This window comes from Sceloporus occidentalis, unplaced genomic scaffold (assembly GCF_023333645.1).
Source record: "Sceloporus occidentalis isolate IW3139 unplaced genomic scaffold, rSceOcc1.0.p SCAF_2, whole genome shotgun sequence".
NCBI lineage: Eukaryota > Metazoa > Chordata > Lepidosauria > Squamata > Phrynosomatidae > Sceloporus > Sceloporus occidentalis.
Genome location: NW_028316982.1, coordinates 253,367,234 through 253,394,565, shown reverse-complemented (window position 1 = coordinate 253,394,565; position 27,332 = coordinate 253,367,234). Strand labels below are relative to the sequence as shown.

The window sequence follows — 27,332 nt, the reverse complement described above, 5'->3', positions numbered from 1 at the left end:
TTAGGCCAAGGAGAGGACTTTTTTTCAAGAGGAAAGGACCTCTGCCTCCTAAGGAGTCATGGGAGGCAAACTAGCAAAATTTGGTGTGCTGGGCCTGTGGTGTTTCTGAGGGGCCATTGGGGTACAGTTACCCAACAGTTTTTCACCCCCATACTGTAGGATGGCTTTTTGAAAACAAATGAAACAATAACCCCAATAAAGAACAGTTTTCTGACTTGTTCACTTTTGTGTTTCATTAAACACTTAAAAGGCATGACAAGCATCCCTTTTGAGCTTTTAGTTATTAAAAAGAAATAGTTAGATTTGGCTCCTGTTTTTTTACCAAGTCATAGTAACCACATTGCTAAAACCTTGAATTGTTCCATGATCAAGAACTTAAACGTATTTAAAAATATCTAGTTACCGTAGCCATCAATTGTTTGGAGTGGACCTCATAATGTAGTCTTGTTGAACCTGTGTGGATTATTCAGTGGCTGGACTGGAGACCTATGTTACCCAGACTCAATACACTAGGGCTGCCTTCACACTGCCGAAATAATCTGGTTTGACACCACTTCAACTGCCATGGCTCGGTGCTAAGAAATTCTGGGAACTGTAGTTTGTTGTGGTATCAGAGCTCTCTGACAGGGAAGGCAAAATGTTTCACAAAACTGCAGTTCCTAGAATTCCATAGCACTGAGCCAGGGTAGTTAAAGTGGTGTCAGACTGGATTATTTCTGTAGTGCGGATGCAGCCTAAGTGAACAATGTAATGTAAATTGTTACCTGGCATGCAATTTAAACGTTCCTGTGCTCTTTTCCCTCAGAAATGACTGCAGCCATTTTGACTTAGAGGAGCCTGATTTCTCTTTAGCCAGCGAAATTCGCAGAGACATTGATTCTTGTTCAGTAGTCTGGGCACTATATGAAGAATTTTATGAAGGTTTTCAAGAAAAAGCCAATGAAGACTGGATTACATTTAGGTCTGGCTTTATTTCCAAACTGTTGTTTATACCTCTTCATTTTAACAGTATTTAACCTAGAGTAAGCTATTTTTAAATATGTAATCTACACAGGAGTAAGACATACCTCTTTGAAGAATTCCTGTTGAACTGGCATGATAAATTAAGGAAGATAGAGGAACATACAATTATGACTGTGAAGCTGCAAAAAGAAGTTGACAAATACAAGGTAAAATGAAGAAAGAGAAATAAAGCAAGTAGAAGTATTAGGAAATACTTCAGAACAGAGAATGTGTCTCATTTTAGGAACATCTGGAGCTCAGAGTCTACCATAGGCTCTAGAACCTTGTGCAAGAAAGGATTACTGGAGATAGGCCAGTAGTTATCCAGTATAGTGGGATTTGGGGAGGATTATTTTTTCCAGTTATGAGCTCACCACAGCCTCTTTTAGCCAGTCTAGAATCCAGCCTTTTTGCAGTGAGGCATTCACCACTCCTCTTACCCATTCAGTCTGTCTCCCTTTGGCTGCTTTTATGAACTAGGAAGGGCACAGTTCCAACACCCATTTGGTGGCTGTTACCAGTACAACTATCAACTAAGATACACCCCTATAACCATTCTCATATTGCTCGCGTGGTACTGAGGATAAAATAGGTATGATAGACCTGATGATATTTGAGTTCATGACTGAAATGAGACATTACTAGGTAATTAGGTAGTTTTATCTTTACATTTAGTTTTTTTCCAATCAAAATTATATCTGTTATTTTACTTCTATTGTGGCTTCAGTATGTAGCTCTTCAGATTGTTGTAAATCACAATATTTATCGCTCAACAACCCCCATGCTGCATTGCTTCAAAGTGAAGCAAAATACACCTCTCATAACAAGAGAAAACATGTTAAATTACATATTGGGAGTCCTCTTTAACAAAGTGAGGAGAGTGAATTATCAAGGGTGGAGTCCTATGGCACACTTTCCTGGAAATGAGTGCCTCTGAGTATGTTGGGGCTTGGGTTGTTCCGTTACCACAAAAAACTCTACTCTTAGGTTATTATAATCTTAAAACAAGATAGATATAAATATGTTTTTTTTCTGCCACAGATGACACTTCCTATTTTGAAATATGTTAGAGGAGAACATCTGTCACCAGATCACTGGTTGGACCTCTTTCGCATTCTTGGTCTTCCTAGAGGTACTAGTCTAGAGAGCCTAGTATTTGGAGACCTCCTAAAAGTAGCAGATATCATTGTGGAAAAAGCAGCAGAACTTAAGGTATGGATCATATTTTAAACACATACTATGAGCCAGAAAATTATTTGGACCATTTATGCACTTGGATTATGAGTTTTTTTTATAGAGCTATTTTAGAACACGAACAAATGACTTGCTAAAATGATCTGTGTTGAATAAGATCTGAAAACCTTATTCTAGGGATGGCATGAAGAGCAATCCACCAGTAATGGGTTACAGCCAATTTGCCAACCAGTGATTCAGGAGTCAAAATTCTTTTTCATAGAATCATAGAATCATAGAGTTGGAAGAGACCATAAGGGCCATCCAGTAAATTACAATCAAAGCATCCCTGACAGATGGCCATCCAGCCTCTGTTTAAAGATCTCCAATGAAGGAGACTCCACTACTTTCTGAGGAAGTGTGTTCCACTGTCGAACAGCCCTTACTGTCAGGAAGTTCCTCCTGACGTTGAGGTGGAATCTCTTTGAAGTTTGCATTCATTGTTCAGTGTTCTAGTCTCTGGAGCAGCAGAAAAAAAGCTTGCTCCATCCTCAATGTAGCACCCCTTCAAATACTAAAACAGGGCTATCATATACCCCTTAAACATCTCTTCTCCAGGCTAAACATACCCAGCTCCCTAAGTCTTTCCTTATAAGGCATGGTTTCAAGACCCTTTTGGGGTATGTTTGTTAAGAGTCCTTCCCTATCCAGTAAGTTTTTTGTTGAAATGAAGTAGAGAATGTGCTCCAGGTTTTGGTCTGAACTTTAAATGAGCTATCCAAGGTGTTGATCCTATCCCCCAAATAGGTTGAGACTCCTGGATAGCTCCTTTACATTTCTAAATAAAACCTGGAGATGAACCATCACTACTGAAATGAAGACACTGGTTGCCACCAGATATAAAATAATATTCCACTGAGGGGAATATGCTTCCACTTTAGCCAAACAATTCAAACTTTTAATTTTTTTTTCAACTTGGTAAATTAGTTTGTGGAATTAGCTGTTTAGTTGAAAAAGTGTCCTAAAAATTAGTACTCATGTATTGCAATGTATGATTAATTTGATAGCTTTTGATTTTAAAATGCCAGTGATTCTTTCTTTTGGTTTATCTATAGTAGAAATGAGAATCCCTAATTTTGCCTAAATAAAATGTAATTTATATTTGAAATAAGGATTTGAACAGTCGGGCTCATGGTGAAGTTACCATCAGAGAAGCCTTACGTGAGCTTGAGCTCTGGGGAATTGGAGCCGTCTTCATGTTGACAGATTATGAAGATAGTCAGAACCGGATTATCAAATTGATCAAAGACTGGAAAGACATAGTCAACCAGGTTGGCGACAATCGCTGCCTCCTTCAGTCCCTAAAGGACTCTCCATATTACAAAGGGTTTCAGGATAAGGTTTCTGTCTGGGAGAGGAAACTTGCTGAGCTGGATGAGTATCTTCAGAACTTAAACCAGATTCAGAGGAAGTGGGTCTATTTAGAACCCATTTTTGGTCGTGGAGCTTTACCTAAAGAGCAATCACGCTTCAACAGAGTAGATGAAGACTTCAGGTCAGTTTTAATTTACTTTTCATCTAACTATCTCAGGTTATCAGTAAGCATGGAAATGGCATAAAAGGGCAATCAATATACCAGCTGCCATAATGAGAGGTATTTCCTTTCCTTATCTATGCAGAACAGTTGAAGGGGCTGAACCCTCAGCTTTAACTGCTGTTATTGCTTGGACTCTAGAGCTAACACAGATGCTAAGCTTGGTTGTCCTCCGTCTGTTATTTTTGTATGACTTGACCTGTCACCTTATGTTAGCTTATTAATCCCCTATTTGTGTGAGGCATAGAGACCATGAAGAAGAACACGTTGCATATCTATAACTGGTTCTTTGAGTGGTTAGCTGTGTCCTCACACAACCTACCTTCCTACCCTCTTTTCAGGTTGATTGTTGCATTCTTGGAGGACCATGGAATTCAGGAGGGAGTAGCTTTGGCAGGCTTCCACGAAGTCTACTCAGATCTAGAACATTCTAGCAGACACTCTATGCAGTTGTAAAACCCATTTGCGTTAGAACACAAATGACCACTGGAAGAATCACAGTTAGGATAAGCAGCCTGTTCTTTTATTCTAGCCTTGCCCAATGTAGTACTTCCAATGTGGGCTGGATACCACTCCAACAACGCCACTGACAATTTAGTCTGGGAACAGTGGGGACTGTAGTACAGTACATTTGGAGTGTATCTGATTAGGAGGAAGGAGCATCAACAATCTAAGATATGTGGATGACACCATACTACTAGAGGAAAACATCATGGACTTGGAGCAATTACTAAGGAAGGTCAAGGAAGAAAGTGTAAAGGCAGGCTTGCTGCTAAACATAAAGAAGACAAAAATAATGACCATGGAGGATCTACATGGCTTGGGTCCAACCTATTTAAGGGATCATCTACTTCCATATAGTCCATCCCACACACTCTGGTCCTCTGGGAGGAATTTATTGCAGCCTTAAAGACCAGATTAACTGCAACCTCCCAGAGGACCTTTTCTGCAACTACTCTCAGGTTATGGAACGACCTGCCGGATGAGATCAAATTACCAACTTAGACAGCTTCAAAAAAGCTGTCAAGATAAGATCTCTTCCGGCAGGCTTTTTCCAAATAAATTCCCTGGCCACAGATTGATTACCCCCTCACACCATGTATTTACTACCACCCTGCTTATGTTATCTTTATTATAAATTGATTTTAAAACTCTTTTAATTGTAATATATTTAATTCTTTTTAAGGGGGGGGTATTATAATTTTATGTATTATATTGTATGTGAACATTTTAGTGTGAGCTGCTCTGATTGTATTGTTACAGAAGAGCAGGATATAAATAAGTTTTATTTATTTATTTATTTACATAAATTCAAGGTAGACAATGAGGAAATTGAAATAGTTAAAGATTTCCCATACTTTGTTTCAAATATTGATCAGAACGGAGACTGCAGTCAAGAAATAATAATAACACTAGGAATGGGAAGGGCAGCTATGAAAGAATGGATTGGATGATTCTAACTTTAAAGATATAAAACTTAGCACTAAGGTTAGAATTGTCCGATCCATTGATTTTCCTATCACCATTACCGGATGTGGGAGCTGGACAGTGAAGAAAGCAGATAAAAAGAAAATCAACTCATCTGAGATATAGTGCTGGAGAAGAGTACTGAGAATACTGTAGACAGTCAGAAAGAGAGACAAATGGGTCCTTGAACAGATGAAGCCTGAACTGTCCCTGTTCAGGGGTTGTACAAAATGGCAGAAAGGGGTGGCAAGACACCGCCCCTTTCTGTCCTGGATGGAGACCGCACAAACCAAATGGTGCAGCCTCCAGGAGGCGTAAAAAGAACCAGCTCCTGGTGGATTCCTTTTAGGCCGCATGCAAGGTGCCATTGGTGCGCTTATGCGTGAAGATGACATTGGCATGGTGCTGTTTGGGCGCTGCACCACATGGATGTCATCATCGTGCACCCTCTGTGGATGGGGGTGCGGCAAGATGGTGCACGGGCGCCGATAGTAGGGCTAGGCGCATGTGGATGCCCAGCCCTACCTGGCCCTAATTTTGGCCCCAGGCCAGCGCAAAGCACCAATCTGTACTGGGCCTGATATGATTAAATTGAAGCTGCTGTGCTCTGGCCACTTTGTGAGAAAGCATGACTTGTTTGAAAAGACAACAATGCTAGAAAAGGTAGAGTATAGTAGAAAGAGAGGCAGACTTCACTCCAGATGGATAGACTCAATTAGGGAGGTCATGGGCCTACATCGCCAAGATTTGAGGAGAGATGTGGAGGATGTGTGTGTTTGTGTGTGTGTTGGAGATGTCTTATCCACAGGGTTGTCATGAGTTGAGGTTGACTCGTGGGTAGCCAACAACAACAGCAGCAGCCAGATAAATATAAAAATTATATTTTTATGTAAAAAAATAAAAAATAAAATAAAAATGTGAATGACCAGATAAATATCTAAATAATCATGAAGATGGAATAAAATAATATTTTCTGCATCTTCATGATTATTTAGATACTTATCTGGCCTTTCATATTTAGGCTAAAGAATACATGTTGGTATTTTGTCACACCTTGCTGTTTCTTTTCAAAGATCAATATTGGCTGACATCAAGCAAGACAACCGCATAACATCATTGATTGCTCGAGCAGGAATAAGAAATGCCTTGATCACTATTCTTGACCAGCTTCAGAGGTGTCAGAAATCGTTAAATGAATTCTTGGAGGTAAATTTTTAATCATTCCCTCTAATGGTGAACTCAACAGTTGAGAGTTGACAGAAAGTGAGATATCTGTGCCTTGAGCTTTACAGAAAAATCTAGAGAAAAATCAGCCAACTCAAGAGGGCAAGACTCTTCCTCTCTTAAAAATAGTCCCGTGAAGATCAAGCATACTCAGTCACAATGAAATTTGCTTTGTTGGTTAGCAAAACAGAAACTGAAATGGAATAGCCTTGTGGAAAAAGTCATGGCTGGCTTGATTTATGAATAAGAGTACTAATAGGAGATGAGAATATAGTGCAACATGTTACATTACATATTTCCTGTGTGGTTGTTTACCAAGACATATCCTTATTTTCTGGTACCTGTCCCTGCTAAAACAGGTTGATCTTTTACAGACAGTAGCCTAAATCATATTGTTATTCCTGACTACAGTAAATCCACTGCATCAACAAGATTTACTTATCTGTTGACTCAACATTCAGCAGTTGGTTGAATTGGTCTCCTCCAGTTGGGGTAACCAACAGGATCCTAGCCTCTGTGTATTTAAGTGTGGTTTAAAGTAGAGATGGGCATCTGTGGCCTTCGAAGTGTTGTTGGACTGCAACTCCCAGCATATGTAGCCAGCATAGCCTGTGGTGAAGCATGTGTTAAGGGCAGTCCAACAACATGTAGTAGACCACAGTTGTTCATCCATTATTTAGTATTATATGCACATCTGCACTCTAGTTTCTTTAAACCTGGAAGCATCTGTTTCTAATCTCAAAATACACCAGAGAAGAAAGAGGGGTATGTATTTGAATTTGTGGTGTATGTAAGTTTCAGCACACAATGTTATAATGTAGTTCAGTATCACATCTGAACTTGTCAACTATTTAATTTGAACCTATGTTGATTTTTCAGGAGAAGCAAGAGCACTATGTTCAGTATTATTCAATATATATAGGATTGTAGCTGTGATTATTTACTCTTGAAAGAAAATCCATCTTATGTTTTTACAAACAAAACAAAACAAAACAAAAACAAACTAAAACAACAACACCAAAGCCCATCTATATGAATACTTAGTTTTTAGTAAACATGCACCCATTTTAGGTAGGCTGAAGGAGCAATCCACTACACATATATTGTATATGGACTGGGGTAGGGAGGTGCAGGGAGTATTTTTTTATGTGAGAATATGGATGTTCAATGTGAAATCGATGGCTTTCATGGCCGGCATCCATAGTTTTCTGTGGGTATTTTAGGCTGTGTTGGTGCATTGTGGAAGTATTTATTCCTGATGTTTCACCTGCATCTGTGGCTGGCATTTTCAAAGGATTATGGCATGGAAATGTGTGGAGTAAATATATGAATGTTGCAAGGAAATTGTGAAATGCTGTTCTGCAGTATGTTAGCACTTTCTAAAAATTAATGTAGTGTCTTAGAAATGCAGAGTGAATTATGTATTTTTTAAACAGGAAAAACGTTCTGCATTCCCTCGATTCTATTTCATTGGGGATGATGATCTTCTGGAAATTTTGGGACAGTCCACAAATCCATTAGTTATTCAGTCTCACTTGAAGAAACTTTTTGCGGGTAAGCTATAAATTCTTTCATTAGTGCACCTGTGCTTCAGTTTTTGTAGTTCTTTCTTCTCATTCCATATAGGAATTAAGAATTTTGCCCACTCCTTGGAGGACTAGAAACTTGGGTATTTCTTAAATTTTCTCTTCACAGTTTAGATGTGAACTAAAAAAAAAAAGAGTACGAAAAAATCTATCTTAAAATAAATGGATTCATTTTGATATTTTTCAGGAACTTGGGAAATATTTTTAATATGTTTATTCTTTAAAAACATGTACATACCCATTCAGTTAATTAATTAATTAATTAATTAATTAATTACATTTATATCCAAACCTTTCCCCAGGAAAAGACCTTTAATGTTTTTCTGTATGTGGACAATTATGTGAACAGTTCTGAGCCACATTCTCAGTAGTTCTCTCAAGGATTTAAGACTTGGCAGGTCAGGTAGTTTGCTTGTATGCTATTTTATACAGAGATGCAGAACCAGTTCACATTTTTAAAAATCGAAGTATCTTCAGCCTTTGTCATGTGGTGATGGGGCATCCATAATAGATTTACCACACTGTTATAGAAATTAAGTAATCTGTCACAGATATATTGCTTTAGTTTAGATTATGTTTATCAACTGTGTTTCATCATACAAAACTGAATTTTGTAGTGAAAAGACTTTGTAATAGTATGATGATGCAATATAAACTATACTTAATAGGAAATGATATTATTAATTAACAGGAATCCACAGTGTGAGCTTTGATGAAGATTTTAAACACATAATTGCAATGAAATCTTTAGAAGGTGAAGTTGTACCTTTTAAAAATAAAATCCTTCTATCCAATGATGTTGAGGTAAGAAAATAAACTCCATCAAAATCATCAAAACATCAAACATCAAAATCTAGGAAAAATGAATATTCTATATGGTTTCTGGTATTTCCTATTATATTCTTTGCTAGGTTTGGCTTAACAAACTGTCATTTGAAATGAAGGAGACATTGAAACAACTACTGATGGACTGTGTAACTGCTGGGAAAAGATCACAGGGGTCAATTGATCCATCACTTTTTCCTTCTCAGGTAAGATTTCTTTCTGTGTTTGCTAGATAATAGTTATTAAAATGGTGAAAAGCAAATCTATATTTGAAGGAATAGCTGATCAGAAAAGGAATAACCTTTGTGTGCACTATGTATTAAAGTTAATGGGCTGACCAGACTAAGTGTAGATTTTTTGAAATAAATGGGCATATTATTTTATCTATTAAAATATTGATATTATTCTGCCTTATATCACATTCTGTCAGGAGAGAATGCAGAGAAGGCCTACTCCCACCTCTCAAATTGCATTGCTCCCACTGATATGATACAAAGGAGAGTCTCTCACATAGAACCTAGCCCTTGTCCAACTGTATATGGGATAGATAGTCCTTCAGGTCAGGGACATCACTAGGGGTGTGTGGGCTGGGCCAAGTGACACCTTAAGGGGAGTGGGTGACACCACTTCTCCTGAAACATCTACCTTTGGGGAGAAAGGCATTGTGGTTTTTGTCGGCATCCACTTAAAACACTGGAGCTCAGTGCAGGGACGTAGTAGGATTTTAGGAAAGGGGGGGTGGTCCAGACTAAGTGCCACCATTATAATGGGGCTTGGGCGCGGCAGCGCAGCAGCACACACCATTCATTTTTCTAATGGAGGGGGAGGTCCGGACTCCAAGAACCCCCCCCGGCTACGTCCCTGCTCAGTGGAAGAGATGGTATATGTGCGACGAAGCACAGTGGGAAGAGAAAGGAAAGGCTTTTTTTAAAAAAACTTGAACTTAAAATTTTTAATTTCTAAAATTCTTTCTACTCTCTTTTTTTTAAAAAAATATCACTTTTGCCTGATTTTCACTTTTAACACATGCACATATAAATATATTTAGGCTGTACATATTATATTGTAATTTAAAGGTATACTTTTAATTTTGCTAGTTGTTTATGTCAACCAGAAAAAAGTTTCTTCAGGTGGGAAGTCTCAGCATTAGTTAGATTTGGTAATATTTAAGTGGAGTGTTGATGTTAACCTGGCCTGTTTGGTTTGGCCTCTATCATAGGCTGGGAACCTTGGTTTGCAGAAGCTGATGAAGGTGACCTCAGACAGCACCTAGAATTAGGTGACAAGTATAAGGACCTCAGTCCCTCAGTCTAAGAGATAGGGGTGTGTAACCACACCTGTTTAAAAATGTCAGGAGGAAGAATCACCACTGTGTGGCCATGTATTGCTTGCCCCTAAGTATTCTTAAATCAGGCAGGAGTCATAAGAAAATGAATCTGCCTTGTAAGCCTTTAGATTCTCCTTAGCGTTGAATACTCAAATAGTCTTGACGTTTCATATCCATACAGATTATATCACTTATTTGATAGAACTGGGGACAGCTACTTGTTCAGCTATTTGTACATTGCAATGTTTCAGCAGATTTATAATTTTGATAAAGTGAATATCTCTGTCTGTCTCTCTGTCTATCCATCTATCAATCTGTCTCTATATGTGTTATATAATCTGTTTAAATAGCTCTCGTTGAATATATCCAAGTGAATAAACATGAATACAATTTTTCCAATAGATTATTTGTTTAGCTGAACAAATCCAGTTCACAGAAGATGTTGAATGTGCAATCAAAGAATGCAATTTGCAACAAACAGAATTAGAACTAATGGCTAAATTGGAGCATTATACAAGCATAGACACTAATACAGAAGATCCAGGTAATGCAGGTATGGAAAAGGATAAGTCCAGTTTTCAAACTGATTGGAGAGTTTATATACCTGAAGCACACCTGGCTGTTACTAATTAGTAATTTTATCCTGAAATTTAGCCCGAAAACCCCACAAAAAACTATAATAATTTTATTACCTTAATTTACATTATTGCAATAAATCTGATTACTGTGATTTGTTAAGCCTCTACCTGTTTTGGTTATATAATAATAATAATAATATTTATACCCCGCTCTTCAGCCAAGGCTATCAGAGCGGCTTACAATTTGTAAATTAGACATTTCCCTGCCCTCAGGCTTACAATCTAAAAAAGACAAGACACAAAAGGAGAAGGGAATGGCAGTAGGGAAGGGGAAAAGTCCAGGAAATGAGGCATGTTGAGGCTAGCCTGCCTCTCTCTCCCTCAAGATGGTGATGAAGGGAGGGCTTGTCTTCTTCCAGGCAGGCCTGTTGAAGCTAGCCTGCCTCTCTCTCCCTCAAGATGGTGGATGAAGGGAGAGCTTTTCTTCTTCCAGGATGGCTTGTTGTATACTTGTAATTGTGGTGGCTTAATGGTTAAGACACTGACTCTGATGATCGCAAGGTCGGCAGATTGGCAGTTTGAGACCCAAGCACCACGTGATGGAGTGAGCTCCCGCCACTAGTTCCAGCTTTCTGCCAACTGAGCATTTTGAAAGCGTGTAAAGGTGCAAGTAGATAAATAGGTACTAGTTTGGTGGGAAGGTAACAGTGTTCTGTGCAGTCATGCTAGCCACATGACCACAGTCATTTTTGACAATGCTGACTCTCTTGGCTTAGTAACAGAAATGAGCACCACCCTCTACAGTTGGACACAACTAGACAATCTTGTCAAAGGGGAAACCTTTACCCTTATCTTTACCTTTTAAATTGTGTATCATTTGCTCTACCTGGTCATTCAAAACAAGAGGCATTGCACTATTGACTTTTTATTTTAAGAGTGCAAGTACCACTGAATGTGGTAAGTGTAAAATTCTTACATCGTCTAGTGAAGAGGGTGTGAATTGGTAGTAGTGGCCTGTGGACAGTAGGATTGGCAGTGGTAGGGATACTTAGGATGGCAAGCAGGTATGGGAGGTAGTGGTCTACTGATATGTGAGAGGCTTTGGAAGGGTATGCAGTGAGATGTGGGAAGTGTTGCAAATATACCTGTACTTAAAGTTCTCTTTGAAATAATTTTATTTTTTCCTCAGAATCTGGAATCCTTGAGCTGAAGCTTAAAGCTCTTATTCTTGATGTTATTCATAACATTGATATTGTACGGAAACTAAATGAAGCTCAGATCAACAGTGTTGATGACTGGGTTTGGAAGAAACAACTCAGATTTTATCTTAAAGATAAAAAATGTTACATTCAGATGGTAGATGCTGAACTGCAGTACACGTATGAATATCAGGTAGTGTTTTTACATTTTTATGGCAAAGTTGTGGCATTGTTGTTAAAGCGACTTTGACTCTATCCATGTGAAGGCCCTGATTAGAATTGTTCCTTTCCCACTGTGTCAGATGTTCACAGAAGAAGGTCACCTCTCACTAGCACTAATAAGAGTCTTCCTCATATTGTAAATAACAGGCATGATATGTGTATGTGCATGTAGAGTGAATCTGGCATATGCATGATTCTAACTGTGTGCTGTCTTAAACTTTTGAATGAAAGACATGGCTTTCACTTTCAGTCATTTATTCTGGATAGGCTGCCACTCTCAATCTCTGTTAGGACTCTGGCAGTAAGGTTGGGCACTGCCAGAGGTTTGTTTATGATCTTTTCTCCCTCTTCCTGTGAGACTGGAAGAACTGCTGATGGTAACACACAGCTTCAGTTGCACAGAGCCTCCCCCCCCCCCCCCCCCGAGTGTACCATGAGCAGCTTAGGACACAGATGAGGATTCTAAGCTTATTGACACAGTTGTGGTCCCCAAACCTGATAACCTGTAGAAGATTGAAGATTCTTTGCCTTATACCTGTTGATCTGAATCTGTTTGGATTTTCCAACCAGTTGCCATGTTGGTCACCTAAACGCAGTGGTTAAATGCCTGTACTGCAGCCACTCACTCAAAACCTTAAGGTTGCGAGTTCAATACTAGCCAGGGCTCAAGCTCAACTCAGGCTTGCATCCGTCCGAAGTCGCTAAAATGAGTACCCAGCTTGTTGGGGGCAATTAGCTTATAGTTATAAACCGCTTAGAGACTGCTTAGTTCAGCATGAAGCAGTATATCAATGAAGCTGCTATTGCTAAGCTCCTATCCTTACAAAACCCAGCCTTATACAATTGTCAGATCAGCGTCAGAATTCCCCTTAAGGATACATTTTAGTTCAAGCAAGCTTCATTGGAGGATGGGGGTTTGTTTAGATTATTTTTAACCTTGTATTTTTAAAATTTTGTAGGATGTATTTTTTTAAAAAAAACCTTTTTACTGTTTTAATTGGATTATTTTAATTTTTTTTAAAAGTGTTGTTTTAATGTATATATATGTGTGTGTGTGTTGTCAGCTGCCTTGGGTCCCAACCTGGGAGAAAGGCGGGATAAAAATAAATAAATACTGTAAAGATACCTAAACTAAGATTTATTCTAGTAACACAAAACATAGATATTTAAATGTGCTGTCCTTGGTACAGCTAACATACACCTTGAAGGCACATTCTTATAATAAGCTTATACTTCTATTAGAATTATATAGAAAAGTGTTAACTCCCCTCTCAATAACAACCTTAATCAAGAAAAGATTATCTTACATATGTAAGAGTTTGGGTTATCAGCAGTTGCTTGGTGGCAGCAGCAGAGTTAGACCAGTTTGCTGGAAGCAGTATCTGGTGCTTTGCTGCTGAAATGGCTTCTATACAGTCTGCAGCTTTGATTTAGCCAATAAGCCAGGACATTTCATTCTTCCTCCAGTTATCTCATCCACTCAAAATAAACCATGCTATCTTAAAGGTGTGAATCAATGCACCGCTGAAAAGGGTCAGCCTAGTGTGGTCTTCCTCTCTTGCATACACTTGAGGAAGCATGTATTAAGCCAGTGACTTTATACTCTCTGGCTTGTTATTATGTAAGGAGCCGGTTATTTACTTTCACCTTATCTTGACTTATACTTAAGCTGGCTGCCTGCCTGGAGCTTATTATTTTTAGTATTTGTTATTGCTGTGTGCCTTCAAACCATTTGCAACTTATGGTGACAGGGTTTTCTTGGCAAGTTTCTTCAGAAGGGATTTGCCAGGGCCATCCTCTGAGCCGGAGAGAGTGTGACTTGCTCAAGGTCACCCAGTGGGTTTCATGGCCAAGCCGGGATTCTAACCCTTGTCTCCACTCGAATCACTATGCCACACTGGCTCACATTTTTTAAGAGCTTTGTTTGTCTCATTTAAGCTCTTGACACTATAATAAATGTGTATTAGATAGTAATATATTATTTTAATTTATTACTATCTAATACACATTCACTATAGTGTCAAGAATGTAAATGACACAAAAAAACCTCTAAAAAATTCCAGCCTAGTCTGTTACATTATATTCTAAATATGACTTCGAATATGGTATAATATTGAGAGGATATCATACACATGGGGCACCTCCCCTAGTTACAACAAAACAAATCTGAGAACTGCAAAATAGCTGTTCCATGGCAGGTATGCAGTGAATCAGAAACTTCTCCAACCATGTTTCTGCCAGAATTTGATGTAGCAGTAGCAATAGCAAGTACATTTCTATCGCTTATCAGTGCGCTTAAGCACTTCCTAAGCACATGGTGGTGAACCTATGGCATACGCGCCCTTTGTCACACAAAGCCATTTCTGAGGGCAGCCGGAAAGATGGGGCATTGGGGGAAAGAGTAGGAACAGGTGCATGCCTGTTCCTCCTCTTCTCCCACCCTCCCATGCCTTTAGTTGCCTCTCTGGAGACAGTTAAAGGTCCGGGAGGGTGTGGGGAAGAGGAGGAACAGATGTGCCCCTGTTCCTCTTCTTTCCTCTGCCCTCCCAGGCCTTCAGCTATCTCCAGGGAAGTCCCGCCCCTGGAAATCCTATCTCCAGAAGTCCTGCCCCCCAGCACTGGGAAACACCAGATGCCAGGCTGAGTTGACCCTGAGCCCCTGGCTGGCATTGAACCCACAACCTTGTGGTTTGTGTGTGAGTGATGCAATACAGGCTTTTAATCTGTACTGCAGTAAAAACCAGTTGCCTTTCCAGTAGCATGTGTACACATAACCTCAGGTTGCTGTTCTTGTACCTTTGGCTCTGAGAAGTCTAGAAGTTCCAAAACTTTCTAACTTATGCAGGGGTCCCATTGGGCAAGTAATGTCTCTTGAGATTTTGATGAGGTGTTACTTTATGCTGCTTCTTTGCATTAACTCTGCCTTGCAATAAAGCAACTAATGTACTTATGTAATACAAAAATATAATAGCAGGATGCCATTATCACAGGTAGCAAAAGGCAATGAAAGAAAAGATTAAATTCCTGTTGCATCATGCCATAGTCTTGCTCCACTTCAAATTCCTTTCTGCTGGTTATTTCCTAATTTTAAAAATCAGCCATGTATGTGCAGACTATGGTATTCCATGTGGGAAAAAAAATAGAAAAGATATTTGCTTTGTTTTCATGGTTTATTTCTGCCTTCCTGAATTGTGTCACAAATCTACAGCTTTGCAAAAAAAGTTACACAAATAAAGACTTTGCACATTTCCATGGTTTCAAGTATATTTGATATTTATGGATAACTATTAATTTGGAGTGTGACCATTTTATTACCTATGTTACATGCTAATAATTAGGTTGTAATATAACTTTAATCACATTGTCCTAAATAATGTTGTTTATATTTTATGTATTTAGGGTAATACACCAAAGCTTGTTTACACTCCACTGACTGACAAATGTTACCTCACACTTACTCAAGCTATGAAGATGGGTCTTGGAGGAAATCCTTATGGTCCTGCTGGAACTGGGAAGACTGAATCTGTAAAGGCCCTAGGAGGACTGCTTGGAAGACAAGTTTTGGTTTTTAATTGTGATGAAGTGAGTAATGCATCTTATTAATATAGTTCATATTCTAGGTTTTAGCCTTTATGAAACCCTAAATGGCTTAGACTGAATAACATAAAGCTACTCAGCATTTGAGATAATCTTCAATAAAAACAAGCTTTCTGAGACTTGGCACTAAAATTGAAAATTCTTCCTGGACAAGTTTGCCAAGATTCCTCTCTGCACTATACAAATCCTGCCCTGTTCTCTCATTGTGATTTTTTAAAAAATTGTATGTGTCTTTTTAATTGCTTTTTTTCCTTTGCTTTTATCTAGTTGCTTTAATTTGCTTTCATACATTTTTTTACTTTCTATGTTTTTTATCTCATTGCTCTTTCTCATGTTTTACTATTTTGTCTCCTTTTTAAATTTTATTAATTTATTTATACATTTTATTTTCTTCTGTTCTTTGCTGATTCCTTCGCAAGCCTCCTTGAAACTATTTTTGTGAAATACTGTAAAAACATCCCAGATTAATAAAGTTTGAAAATGCATAATTATTCAGTACCATTTTGGAGGAGTTCAGGTATTGTTCCAGCCTGTCTCACAAGTATGTCATGGTATTAACAGTGGGTTTTGGACTGATGTGTTGTCATCTTTCTTGCAATTTTAGATAACAATTATTGAAAATTTCCTATCTGAAGTAATAATCTTTACTTAATTTATAAGGGCATTGATGTGAAATCAATGGGGAGAATATTTGTTGGTTTGGTGAAATGCGGAGCCTGGGGTTGTTTCGATGAGTTTAATCGCTTGGAGGAAGCTGTACTCTCTGCTGTATCTATGCAAATCCAGACAATCCAGCATGCTCTAAAGAAACACCAACCTGTGTGTGAATTACTTGGAAAGGAGGTATATTTTAGCTTCTTTATAAGCATTCTCTTTTGCTTTCCCCTGTATTATAAGCTATAGCATACTTTACTGGTAGACAAGCTGTTTATTTTTGCATACTTTTCCTTTCCTTTTCATAAAGAATAAGTTACTTTTTTGACTTACATATGTTTTTGTAATACAAATCCCAGCATCCCCAAAGAAGCAATGCCGCTGGATATGTCTTGTTTATGTCTTGTGTTCTGCCTGTGCTTTTGTGCTATGGGATAATCTGTCTGGGCTTTCTAAATGGGGGAATTGGCACTGGGATCTATCTACTCTCCCCCTCCCCCCCTTTAATCTTTAAATGAATGCTCTTATGTATATTCTTAAGAATTCTTGTACTGCACAAGAAAAGAAAAATGTCAAGGGCCAAATGGTTGTTGTGTTAACAGAGAGTAGAACGAGACATCAGGAGGTGAGGAAAAAGGAGAAAGTAGAAGGCATAGTACAGGGTTAAACAAAGAATTAAGGCAGAAGGATTTAAGAAACATTTGAAAATTACAAAAAATGAGAAAAATATGCTTGAGGAGTCTAGAATACAAGAGAAAAGCCACAATGCCACTTGGAGCCACCATGTTCAGAGATTTGGAGCAGGAAGGCAGGCTCTCTTACAAACCTTACGTGCCTTCACAAAGACACATAGTGACACAGCAGTACAAATGCAGGACAGGGCTGAAAATACTCAGGTATGGATTGATTTATTCCTAGCAAAGAGAGATAGAGTAGATTTATGCAATGCTGAAATGTCAGGGTAGGCATGAGAGAGTCTTAGAAATGTGAGGAGGTTGCCCTTTTGCAACTTGTGTTTCTTCAGTGCAGATTCAGTTGCCCCCTCTCACTATCAACACCAACTTAAATCAGCTATCATTCTAAGGATTTTATTATCAATATGTTTTGTGTCAACACATCTTCAGAACAGGGCATACATTAAAACACACATGAAAGCTAGCTGGATTTGTCCAGTCAAGTCAACCACAGTGGATCCTAGTAGTTGTTCCTTTTGTATCTTGTTTATGTTGCTTCTGGTATTTCAAAGGCAGAGCTTGAGAAATAACTTGAAAGTGGAATGTCTGCGGGGAAAATATTGTTTGCCTAAGAGAGCAGGAAATATATAATTGTTTCACAATTATGTAATGTTAAATGCTTAGATGTATTATTAGGCGTTCACATTAGTTGAATGCAGTTCAAAGTGAATGTACATCTTGTTAAAATATATTACTTTTTAATGCCAGGTTGATATGGATCACAATTCTGGAATTTTTATCACCATGAATCCTGCTGGGAAGGGCTATGGAGGCAGACAGAAGTTGCCTGACAATCTCAAACAGCTTTTTAGGCCAGTTGCTATGACTCGTCCTGATAATGAGCTTATTGCAGAAGTTATTTTGTATTCAGAAGGTTTTAAAGATGCTAAACCTCTGGGAAGAAAATTAGTAGATATTTTTAACTTATCAAGGTAAGTGGTCATAAATAATATTTTTTCTTTCTCATTTTCCTTTTAGGAAATACTGTATATACTCATGTATATGTCTAGAAATTTTAGTCAAAAATTGACCCCAAAAAACTGAGTCAACTTATCCATGTGTCAGTGTAAATACTGTACTTTAACTTTTATTTTAAAAAGAAATCATCCCTTGGTGATAGGCAAGAGTGTAATCTGTCCTGGAAGCCCTGACCCCACTCTATTCACTCATCCATACAGCCTTTAGTTTGGCCACAAACATGCCTGCTGGAATTTTGTAAGTTTTTTTGGCATTGTTTCCTTAGCTTTAGATCCTTAGTTACATGCCTCTAAGTTTTACCCTCATCATCCCCGGGTCATGTCAAAATCCATAATTTTGGCCCCCAAACCTGCCCTCGACTTATAAATGAAGTTGACTTATAGTTGAGTATATACAGTAGACATTTTCTGGATGGTACCAAAGATCACCTGGTTTGTGTCCTACTCTCTTTATGATACATAGTGATTGCTATGCTTAATACTAAAAACATGCAGCAGAAAAATAATAGTTGTATAACATTGTTGTAACTGTTTTGATTTAATGTACCCATCATTAATAGCATAAATTGTGAACTGTAACATCCTGATTCAAATGTTAGGCCATATATCTGCCTGAAGGCTGTTCTAAACAAACTATTCATTCTCTCTTTTCTTTTCATATATAACCATAAAAATGCAAGTATGCCTTGTGGACATCTTTTAGAATTCCTGGGATTAAATATAAGTATGCAAAAAGGATATTGTAGCATCTTTGATACTAACTAGAAGTTAGTCCCCCCACCCTCCCAGACCTTTAACTGGAAGAGACTAACTGGAAGAAAGATCTGATTAATCATAGAATCATAGAGGTGGAAGAGACCTCAAGGGCTATCAAGTCCAACCCCCTGACCTGCAGAAATACTTAAAGGACCTCTGACAGATGGCCATCCAGCCTGGTTAAAAACTTCCAAAGAATGAGACTTCACCACTCTCCGAGTACTCTTACTGTTAGGAAATTCTTCCTAATGTTGAGGTGGAATCTCTTTTCCTGTAGTTTGAATCCATTGCTACAGGTCCTATTATCTGGAGCTGCAGGAAACAAACTTGCTCCATCTTTTCAGTTATTTAAACAGGAGTATCATATCACCTTTTAATCGTCTCTTCTCCAGGCTAAAAAAACTCTCCGGGTTGCTCCTCAAAGGGCATTGTTTTCAGACCTTTCACCATTATGCCCTCCTTTGGACATACGGTAGCTTGTCAACATGTCTTTTGAACTGTGGTGTTTGGAAGTTGGGTTAAGTTGACAAAAGTCACGCTAACAACCTCATTGTTCCTGCTAGTCTGAAAGGTGCTTCTCATTTTTCACACTAACAAGGCTATGTCTTGGGATTAAATATGTTAAGGAAAAAGATTCTATAGATTATCTGTGGATTCCTATAAGGAAGAATAAATTTTTATTGGCCTGTTGCTAATTAAAGGTTCTGAAATTGCTTAAACTATGTTTATCATCAATTGTCATTTGAAAATGGTGTTTTAACTCAAATAAAAGAGATTAATTAGTCATATTTATTTGAGGATGCTGTACTTCATGCCTAGTAGAGTTCAAGATTCCCCTAAATACTCAGTTGCTTTGTTTCAAGCTAACTTTTCTGTAAAGATCTAATCAGATGCTAAGTCAATAACATTAAGAGTAATGGACCATGAAAGCAAGACAGAGGCCAAGGCTATAAATGCCAGAGTAAGCAGGAAGAGATAAAATGAGAAATGAAAATATGGTTCACTAACTTGTTTGACATAATATGCAGACTTATTGTATGTAATAAATGGAAAGTAGCACTGTTGTGATATAAAGCATAAATAGCTACATTTTTGGAGAGTATGTAAGTAAATGATGCTATTACTTTCTCAGGTGTTCTAGCTATAAAAAAATGGATGAATAGTGCGCCTGTGCCATACGCAGATTTGAGATCATGTGGATGGCGAGCCCTAATATGGTGAATGGAGTGTATGCCCGTGGTGCACACCGTGCTGCAGGGGCTTGCCCCATTCAAACAAATGGGGCTTGAGCATATACTTAATTTGCTTTATGCGGGGAGGGGGGTCTGGAACAGATCCCCCATGTAAGGCAAAAGTAGATTGTACTTTTAAGGGATTTTTTAAAGTTTAATATGATCATACAGTTAGATCATCATTATATCTTTTCTGATTAAATTTACTTGGGAAAAAATAGAGAGGAAGCATGGATGGTTATGAAGCTATTGGCACTTGCACCACACTATGATTAATGGTAAAGGTGGGTGTGAAATTTGTAGTTGATCTGAGTCTGTATGATAATAGGTGTTAGTGGATCTTCAGAAGTACTAGAAGGAAGCATTTTCTAATTAAAAAATGGCTAGAACCATTCTAGTTTTATGTTTTTATTATTTTATCATTTATGATGTATTATTGTTTTTTGTTGATGGGTCTCTTACTAATTTTACCATGTTGTTTTGTTTGTGGTTTTTGTGCCTTGGTTTTTTTATACTGTTTTTGTATTTACTGTTTGGATCTATTTTATATTGTGATGGCTTTTAGCTTTTAACAATAAACTTCTTTACAAATAAAAAAGGTGTCATACAAAAGGCATTTGAAAACATCTTATTATTATTTTTTAAATTCAGGGAACTCTTAACACCTCAGCAGCATTATGATTGGGGCTTGCGAGCACTGAAGACTGTTCTGAGAGGATGTGGTAATCTTCTTCGTCATCTGAAAAGAAATGGAGTGAAGGAGAAAGGTAAATATATACACACAAACATGTTACTCTGGGTGTCTTCTGAAGGTAAATATCCAGCACTATATGCTTTAGGAACAGATTTAAGGAACAGATTTGCACTACTAAGCATAATTGACCGAGAACCAGAAGAGCTTTTGTCTGAAGCCAAGGACATAATAAAAGAAGTATGCAGACAGACACTTTCAGTGGACAGAAAGAAGGAGAAGAAACCATGGATGACAGGTAAAATGTTACAAGTAATAAAGGAAAGAAGAGAAGCTAAACAAGAAGGAGATAGGAACAAGCTCAGAACCATGAATGCAACAGTACAACGGCTAGTGCATAAAAATAAAGAAAACTACTACAACGAGCAGTGCAGAGAAATAGAAGACAACAATAAAAAGGGGAGAATGAGAGACCTATTCCACAAGATCAGGGAAATCAAAGGAAAGTCCAAACCAAGGACTGGGATGCTCTATGACAATAAAAATCACAATTCAAGACCAGGAGGGAATAAAAAGACGATGGATACAATACACAGAAGATCTATATAAAAAAGATGACAGAATTAAGGATGCATGGAATGAAGAGCCATATGAAGATGAACCCTAAATTCTAAAAAAGAAGGTAGAAGCTGCAATAAGAGAAATGGTGAAAAACAAGTCACCAGGAATAGATGATATTCCAGTTGATCTGCTGCAATCCACATTGACAGAGTCACCTATAGTGCTAACTAACATAGAGATACAGAAAACAAAACGATGGCCGACAGACTGGACATGATCAATATACATCCCCATCCATAAAAAAGGAGACACAAAAGATTGCAGCAACTATAAAACCATAGCACTAATATCCCATGCAAGCAAAATTATGCTCAAAATTCTACAACATAGACTCCAGCCATACATGGAGAGAGAAATCCCAGAGGTCTAAGTGGGATTCAGAAATGGAAGAGGCACTAAGGACCACATTGCAAACATATGATGGGTAATGGAATGAACCAGGGAGTTCCAAAAGAAAATCAGTATGTGCTTTATAGATTATAGCAAAGCCTTTGAATAGATCATAAAAGACTATGGAACACCTTTGAAAACATGGGAGTGACAGCACATCTGATAGTCTTGATGAACAATCTGTACTCAAGACAAGAGGTTACTGACAGAACAGAACATGGAGAAACAGAATGGTTCCCAATTGGCAAAGGAGTCAGACAAGGCTGCATCTTATCACCCTACTTGTTCAACTTATATGCAGAACATATTGTAAGAAAAGCAGGCTTAGATACAGAAGGAGGAGGAGTGAAAATAGGACAAGAGGTTATCAACAATCTGAGATGCGCAGATGACACCATAATACTAGCAGAGAATCTCACAAACCTGGAACAACTACTAAGGAAGATCAAAGAAGAAAGTGCAAAGGCAGGTTTACAGTTGAACATAAATAAAACAAAAATAATGACCACAGAAAACTTACACACATTCAAACTAGACAACAAGGAAATAGAAATAGTAAAAGAATTCTCATATCTGGGATCAAACATTGATTGGAACGGGGACTGCAGCCAGGAAATCAGAAAAAGGTTAAGAAGGAGAAGGACAGCTATGAAAGAAGTAGAGAAGATCCTAAAATGCAAGAATATACAACTGAGTACAAAAGTTAGAATTGTACAGTCCATTGTATTCCTTATTACCATGTATGGATGTGAGAGCTGGACAGTTAAGAAGGAGGATAGGAGGAAAATCAACTCATTTGAAATGTGGTGCTGGAAAAGAGTGCTAAGGATTCCATGGACAGCCAGAAAGACAAACAAATGGATCCTGGAGCAGATCAAGTCGGAAATCTCCTTAGAAGCCAAGATGACAAAACTCAGGTTGTTGTATTATGTCACATCATGAGAAGGCATGGATTACTGGAAATAACAGTAATGCTAGGAAAGGTAGAGGGAAGTAGAAAGAGAGGAAGGCCACATGCAAGATGGATGGACTCTATTAAAGAGATCACAAGTATGAGTTTGCAGGAGTTGAGCAGAGCAGTGGAGGACAGGGGGTCTTGGAGATGTCTCATCAGCAGGGTCTCCACGGGTCGAGATTGACTCGATGGCAATTAAAAACAATATGCTTTAGTTGTAATGAGAGCCAGCATGTTGTAATTGGACTAGGGGAGACTAGGGTTTGAATCCCCACTCAGCCAGAGGATCCCACTGGGTGACCTTTGGCAAGTCACACTATTAACCACAGAGGATGGTAGTGTCAGCCCGCTAGGAAAAAAATTTGCCAAATAAAACCTGTGATAGATTTGCCTTGGGGTCACGCTAAGTTGGAAATTAAAGGCACAAAACAGCAATAATTTATTTTGAAAAAGTATCTATAGTCTGTAATTTTTTTCTGTTGCTGTTATAAACTTTGAAACAAATGCAGTCAGCTCTCAGCTTTTGCTGGTTTTTCTTTTATCGACTTGATTATTTGTAAGTTTGTAGCTCCCTCCACCCCAGTCTGCAAATCTTCCCCCCTCCCCTCTCCTAGGATGATGACACTGCAGTAAAAATATCCTGCAATGTCGTCGTCCTCCTCCTCCTCCTCCTCCTCCTTGCCCTGTGTCTCCTTTCCAAGCCTATACTGTAGCCCATAACTCTTTATCCCTTTATCACTTTGGCCCTACAATTCCCCCACCTTACTACCAAGCTATGTAAACCAAGCTCCTTCCCTCCCTCAGCCTCCTGACTGCCACTGCTTCCACTTCTCAGTCTACCTCCCAGTCACCCTCCCAGTCACCTTCTTCCCTGATTTGGAGCTGGGTGCAGAGTTCTTGTGTCACATTAGAGACAACTCCCTTAAAATGATCTCTAACAAACACTTGATCTACTCAGCAAGAGGCTATTTCTGTACTTGAATCATCTGTTGAATAACCCCACTATTCTCATTCTCAGTTCTCATGGTTTTAGTTGTTTCAAATTGGATGCTGCCTTTTCAGAACAGCATATCATCTGAAATAGTTGGGGTCCTCTTATCTTTCACAATTTTATGGAAGCAGCAAAAAGAAGGTGTTTATTGAATCTCTGATGGTCTTTCAGACATGGCTGGTAGATAGCATTTTGCTTGGTAGGCAATAGCTTTTCAGGTTTACGTTAATATTTTTGTTCTGTTGAACATATTGACAGTACAGTGGTCTTCACTGAAGTTTGGTTCCAGAACCCCCTGTGGATACCAAAATCTGTGGATATTCATGTCCCATTACAGTTGTCCCTCTACATTTGCAGCTTTGACTTTTGCAGCTTTATTTATTCATGGATTTGTTAATACAGTGGACCCTTGTTATACGCTGGGGTTTGGTTCCAAGATCCCCCGTGTATAACAAAATCCGTGTATGCCCAAGTCCCATTAAATATAATGACATAGCAAAATGGTGTTCCTTATAAAAAATGGAAAATCAAGGTTTGATATTTGAAATTTATACTTTTAAAAAATATTTTCAAACTGTGGATGCTTGAATCCATGTATAAAAAAATCAGTGCATAAGAAAAGTCGACTGTATGTTCTCTCTAGGAATCTCTGGGTCCTCCAGCATGACTCTATTTTCAAGGATCACCAGACATCTTACTGGAGGACCTAGAGATTCCTAGGGAGAATATATTTCTATGCATTTGTAGGCCCTTCAGTACAGTTCTATGGTCAATGTCAAATGTTGACCACAGTGTTACACTGGAGGACCTAGAGATTCCTAGAGAGGTGTTCTCTCAAAAAACAAATCAAAACAAAAAACAACAACAACCCCAAACCGGTATTTTTTTATTTGTAGTTTTTTTACTTTCACGGGGCTTCAATGTCTTAGCTATTTTATCATTTTATCATTTTGGGCCTAAGGATTCATGTTGTGACCATGCCAATTATGATTTCATTCTTGGGATGGTACAGAGGAACAATCCAGCCTGATTGGGTTGTCCCCTGTGTACTAACCAGACTGGCAGGCACTCACAACTCTTTTCGGTTACGAATGTTTAGCGCCTGCCCTTCTCCAACATTTTTTTCTATCCTGCTGTATCAATTGGACATACTTTTCCCCTTCTAGAGCAAATTTAGGCAATATATTTCAAAAACAGTGGGCAGTAATAGATTAGAAGTAGAATGGAGATGAAAGGAAATGAGGACGATAAATTAAAACTGATGAATGTATTTAATTCCTTGATGGTACAGAAAAAAGTAAAAAAACAAACAAACTTCCACTCAGATGGCAGCAAATCCTCCTGTTTCTGAGGAGGAAAGAAAAGAGGATTTGAGAAAATTATTTATTTCCTCAAATGAGAGTGACACAGAGGAGATTAGGGTAAGGTTGAAAGAAATTACCAGAATGGGGATAGCAAAGAAACAGGAGACAAAGACTAAAGAGGCAGTGATCCTACTTTTTTGTAAAAACGTCCAGTATGGATGGGTATTCCAGATGTACTGTATCTGCCTACCGTTTGTTCAAATCCAAAGCATCCAGAGGAATGATGAATGTATACTTTGGATGAGACTAGTAAAGACTTATCTTAAGAGAACAGCTCAGTTTAGACACACAGTTATTTGTCTCATGTAACCCAAAGGCCGTATGTGAGAAGACATCCAAGATGTTGATTGACAGATAGTTGCGGTCCTGTATTTTCTAATGTTATGATTGGGAAAAGAAGCCAAGGCTGAGTAATGTGTGTCCTCATTCCACAAGGTCAGTGGCAACCAATACAGCCTGTTGGAAGACATATTTGAAGCTGCAGGTTGGTTGGAGCCATCAACCTTTATCAGGCTCTAAAAGTGAGATAAATATAAATTAGCACAGGCAGCGTTAGTTAGAACTGTGCTGCAGTCAGTGATAGTGAGATGTAGTTCCCACCCATAATTGAGACTTGAGTAAGTCTCAGTCATGGTGGATTGATCCTCCATGCCATCCTGAGAATGAGAGGGTTTTTTTCTCTGCATTTGCTTCTTATCCATTGCCATATTTTCATTTCATTTGAAATGTTGGGTCTGTGATTTTTGATAATTGATGTGTTTACATTTCAGGTTCAAGACAACCTAAATTAATTTTTACAATTTCTGTTCTCCCCTGTAGTTAATGAAAGCCATATCGTGGTTCAAGCTTTGCGACTTAATACCATGTCAAAATTGACCTTTGCAGATTGTGCACGATTTGATGCACTGGCAAAAGATGTCTTCCCTGGTATTGATTTTAAGGATGTAGATTATGCTGAGTTAAACTATGCTTTACAAGAAGCTTTTGAGGAGGCTAATTTGGAAATCATACCTACACAGGTAAATACTAAGTGCAACCATGGTCAATCTTTTCATTATAGGTACCTCAGGAAAATCTGTTTTGGTTACAAAAGTGTATAAGAAAATTACCCTGGCCTGAATCTTAATGGTTAGTCCCAACTAAAGCACACCCTTTGAAAGAGTTGTTAAATAGTGAATCAACATATGCAGATATTCCGTTGATTTCATGTATGTATTTTTTAGCAAGAAATGTAACTTAATTTTTTTTCTGGTTACTATTTTGTTAGTAATTAGTCTAATTAGGACTATGAATAAGATTCAGGTGATTGTTCCTGAAGGATATGATCATACACATGAATTTATGAAAAAGTAACATGAGCAAAGACAAATACTGAAATCTGACTCACTTTTACACCTTAGGAAATCTCTTTGATTAAGCTCACATTTATCTTTGCAAAATAGTAAAATAAGAGATAGACTAATTAAAGGCTCATTTATAGCGTGGGTGGCTTATGAGTAGAATTATGCTTGTCAGACACAGATTGTTAAAAAAAAGACTTTCTTATTCTTTCCTCGTAATGATGTGAGAGTCAGGATGATGTAGTAGTTAGAGTGTTTGACTAGGACAGTGGGAGACTAGGGTTTGAACCGCCATTCAGCTCTCACAGGAAGGGAAAGGCAGTAACCATTCTGAACAAATTCTACCAAGAAAACCCCGTGATAAAACATCATGTCAGAAATATTTTGAAGGAACACAACAACAACAACAACAACAACAACAACAACAACTCTTGTAACAGTAATTTGAAAACTTATTTTACCTGTGCTTAATAAGGTGAGAGAAATAGCCTACACATGTAACTGTTTTTGTATTTTTTTATTTTCTTCAAGATTAAGAAGGTTTTGGAACTGTATGAGCAACTACGTCAGAGAATGGGAGTAGTAATTGTAGGCCCAAGTGGTGCAGGTAAATCAACACTCTGGCATATGTTAAGAGCTGCACTTGGAAAAGTTGGCAAAGTAGTGAAACAATATACCATGAACCCCAAAGCTATGCCTCGTCGTCAGTTGCTAGGCCATATTGACATGGACACCAGAGAGTGGTCAGATGGTGTGCTTACAAACAGTGCCCGGCAAGTAGTACGGGAACCTCCAGGTATGCATATGAATTAGACATTTCTGAAATAAGACCT

The 27,332-nt window shown here is 38.2% G+C and overlaps 1 protein-coding gene across 3 annotated transcripts in view; it reads left to right on the top strand.

Annotated features, from left to right (window-relative positions):
* LOC149320001 (cytoplasmic dynein 2 heavy chain 1-like) overlaps positions 1-27,332 on the top strand; it is a 261,670-nt gene that overhangs the window by 34,697 nt on the left and 199,641 nt on the right. For 2 of the 3 annotated variants that reach the window (XM_089512747.1, XM_089512749.1), the window contains exons 23-38: positions 806-961; positions 1,055-1,169; positions 2,044-2,214; positions 3,348-3,730; positions 6,310-6,442; positions 7,897-8,014; positions 8,738-8,850; positions 8,958-9,077; positions 10,601-10,751; positions 11,966-12,168; positions 15,597-15,779; positions 16,455-16,637; positions 17,891-18,114; positions 20,799-20,914; positions 25,979-26,178; positions 27,031-27,295. In XM_089512747.1, coding sequence (XP_089368873.1) covers positions 806-961; positions 1,055-1,169; positions 2,044-2,214; positions 3,348-3,730; positions 6,310-6,442; positions 7,897-8,014; positions 8,738-8,850; positions 8,958-9,077; positions 10,601-10,751; positions 11,966-12,168; positions 15,597-15,779; positions 16,455-16,637; positions 17,891-18,114; positions 20,799-20,914; positions 25,979-26,178; positions 27,031-27,295 — 2,834 coding nt within the window. The remainder of the gene's footprint in view (positions 1-805; positions 962-1,054; positions 1,170-2,043; positions 2,215-3,347; positions 3,731-6,309; positions 6,443-7,896; positions 8,015-8,737; positions 8,851-8,957; positions 9,078-10,600; positions 10,752-11,965; positions 12,169-15,596; positions 15,780-16,454; positions 16,638-17,890; positions 18,115-20,798; positions 20,915-25,978; positions 26,179-27,030; positions 27,296-27,332) is intronic. The other variant, XM_089512748.1, reaches the window with a different exon arrangement.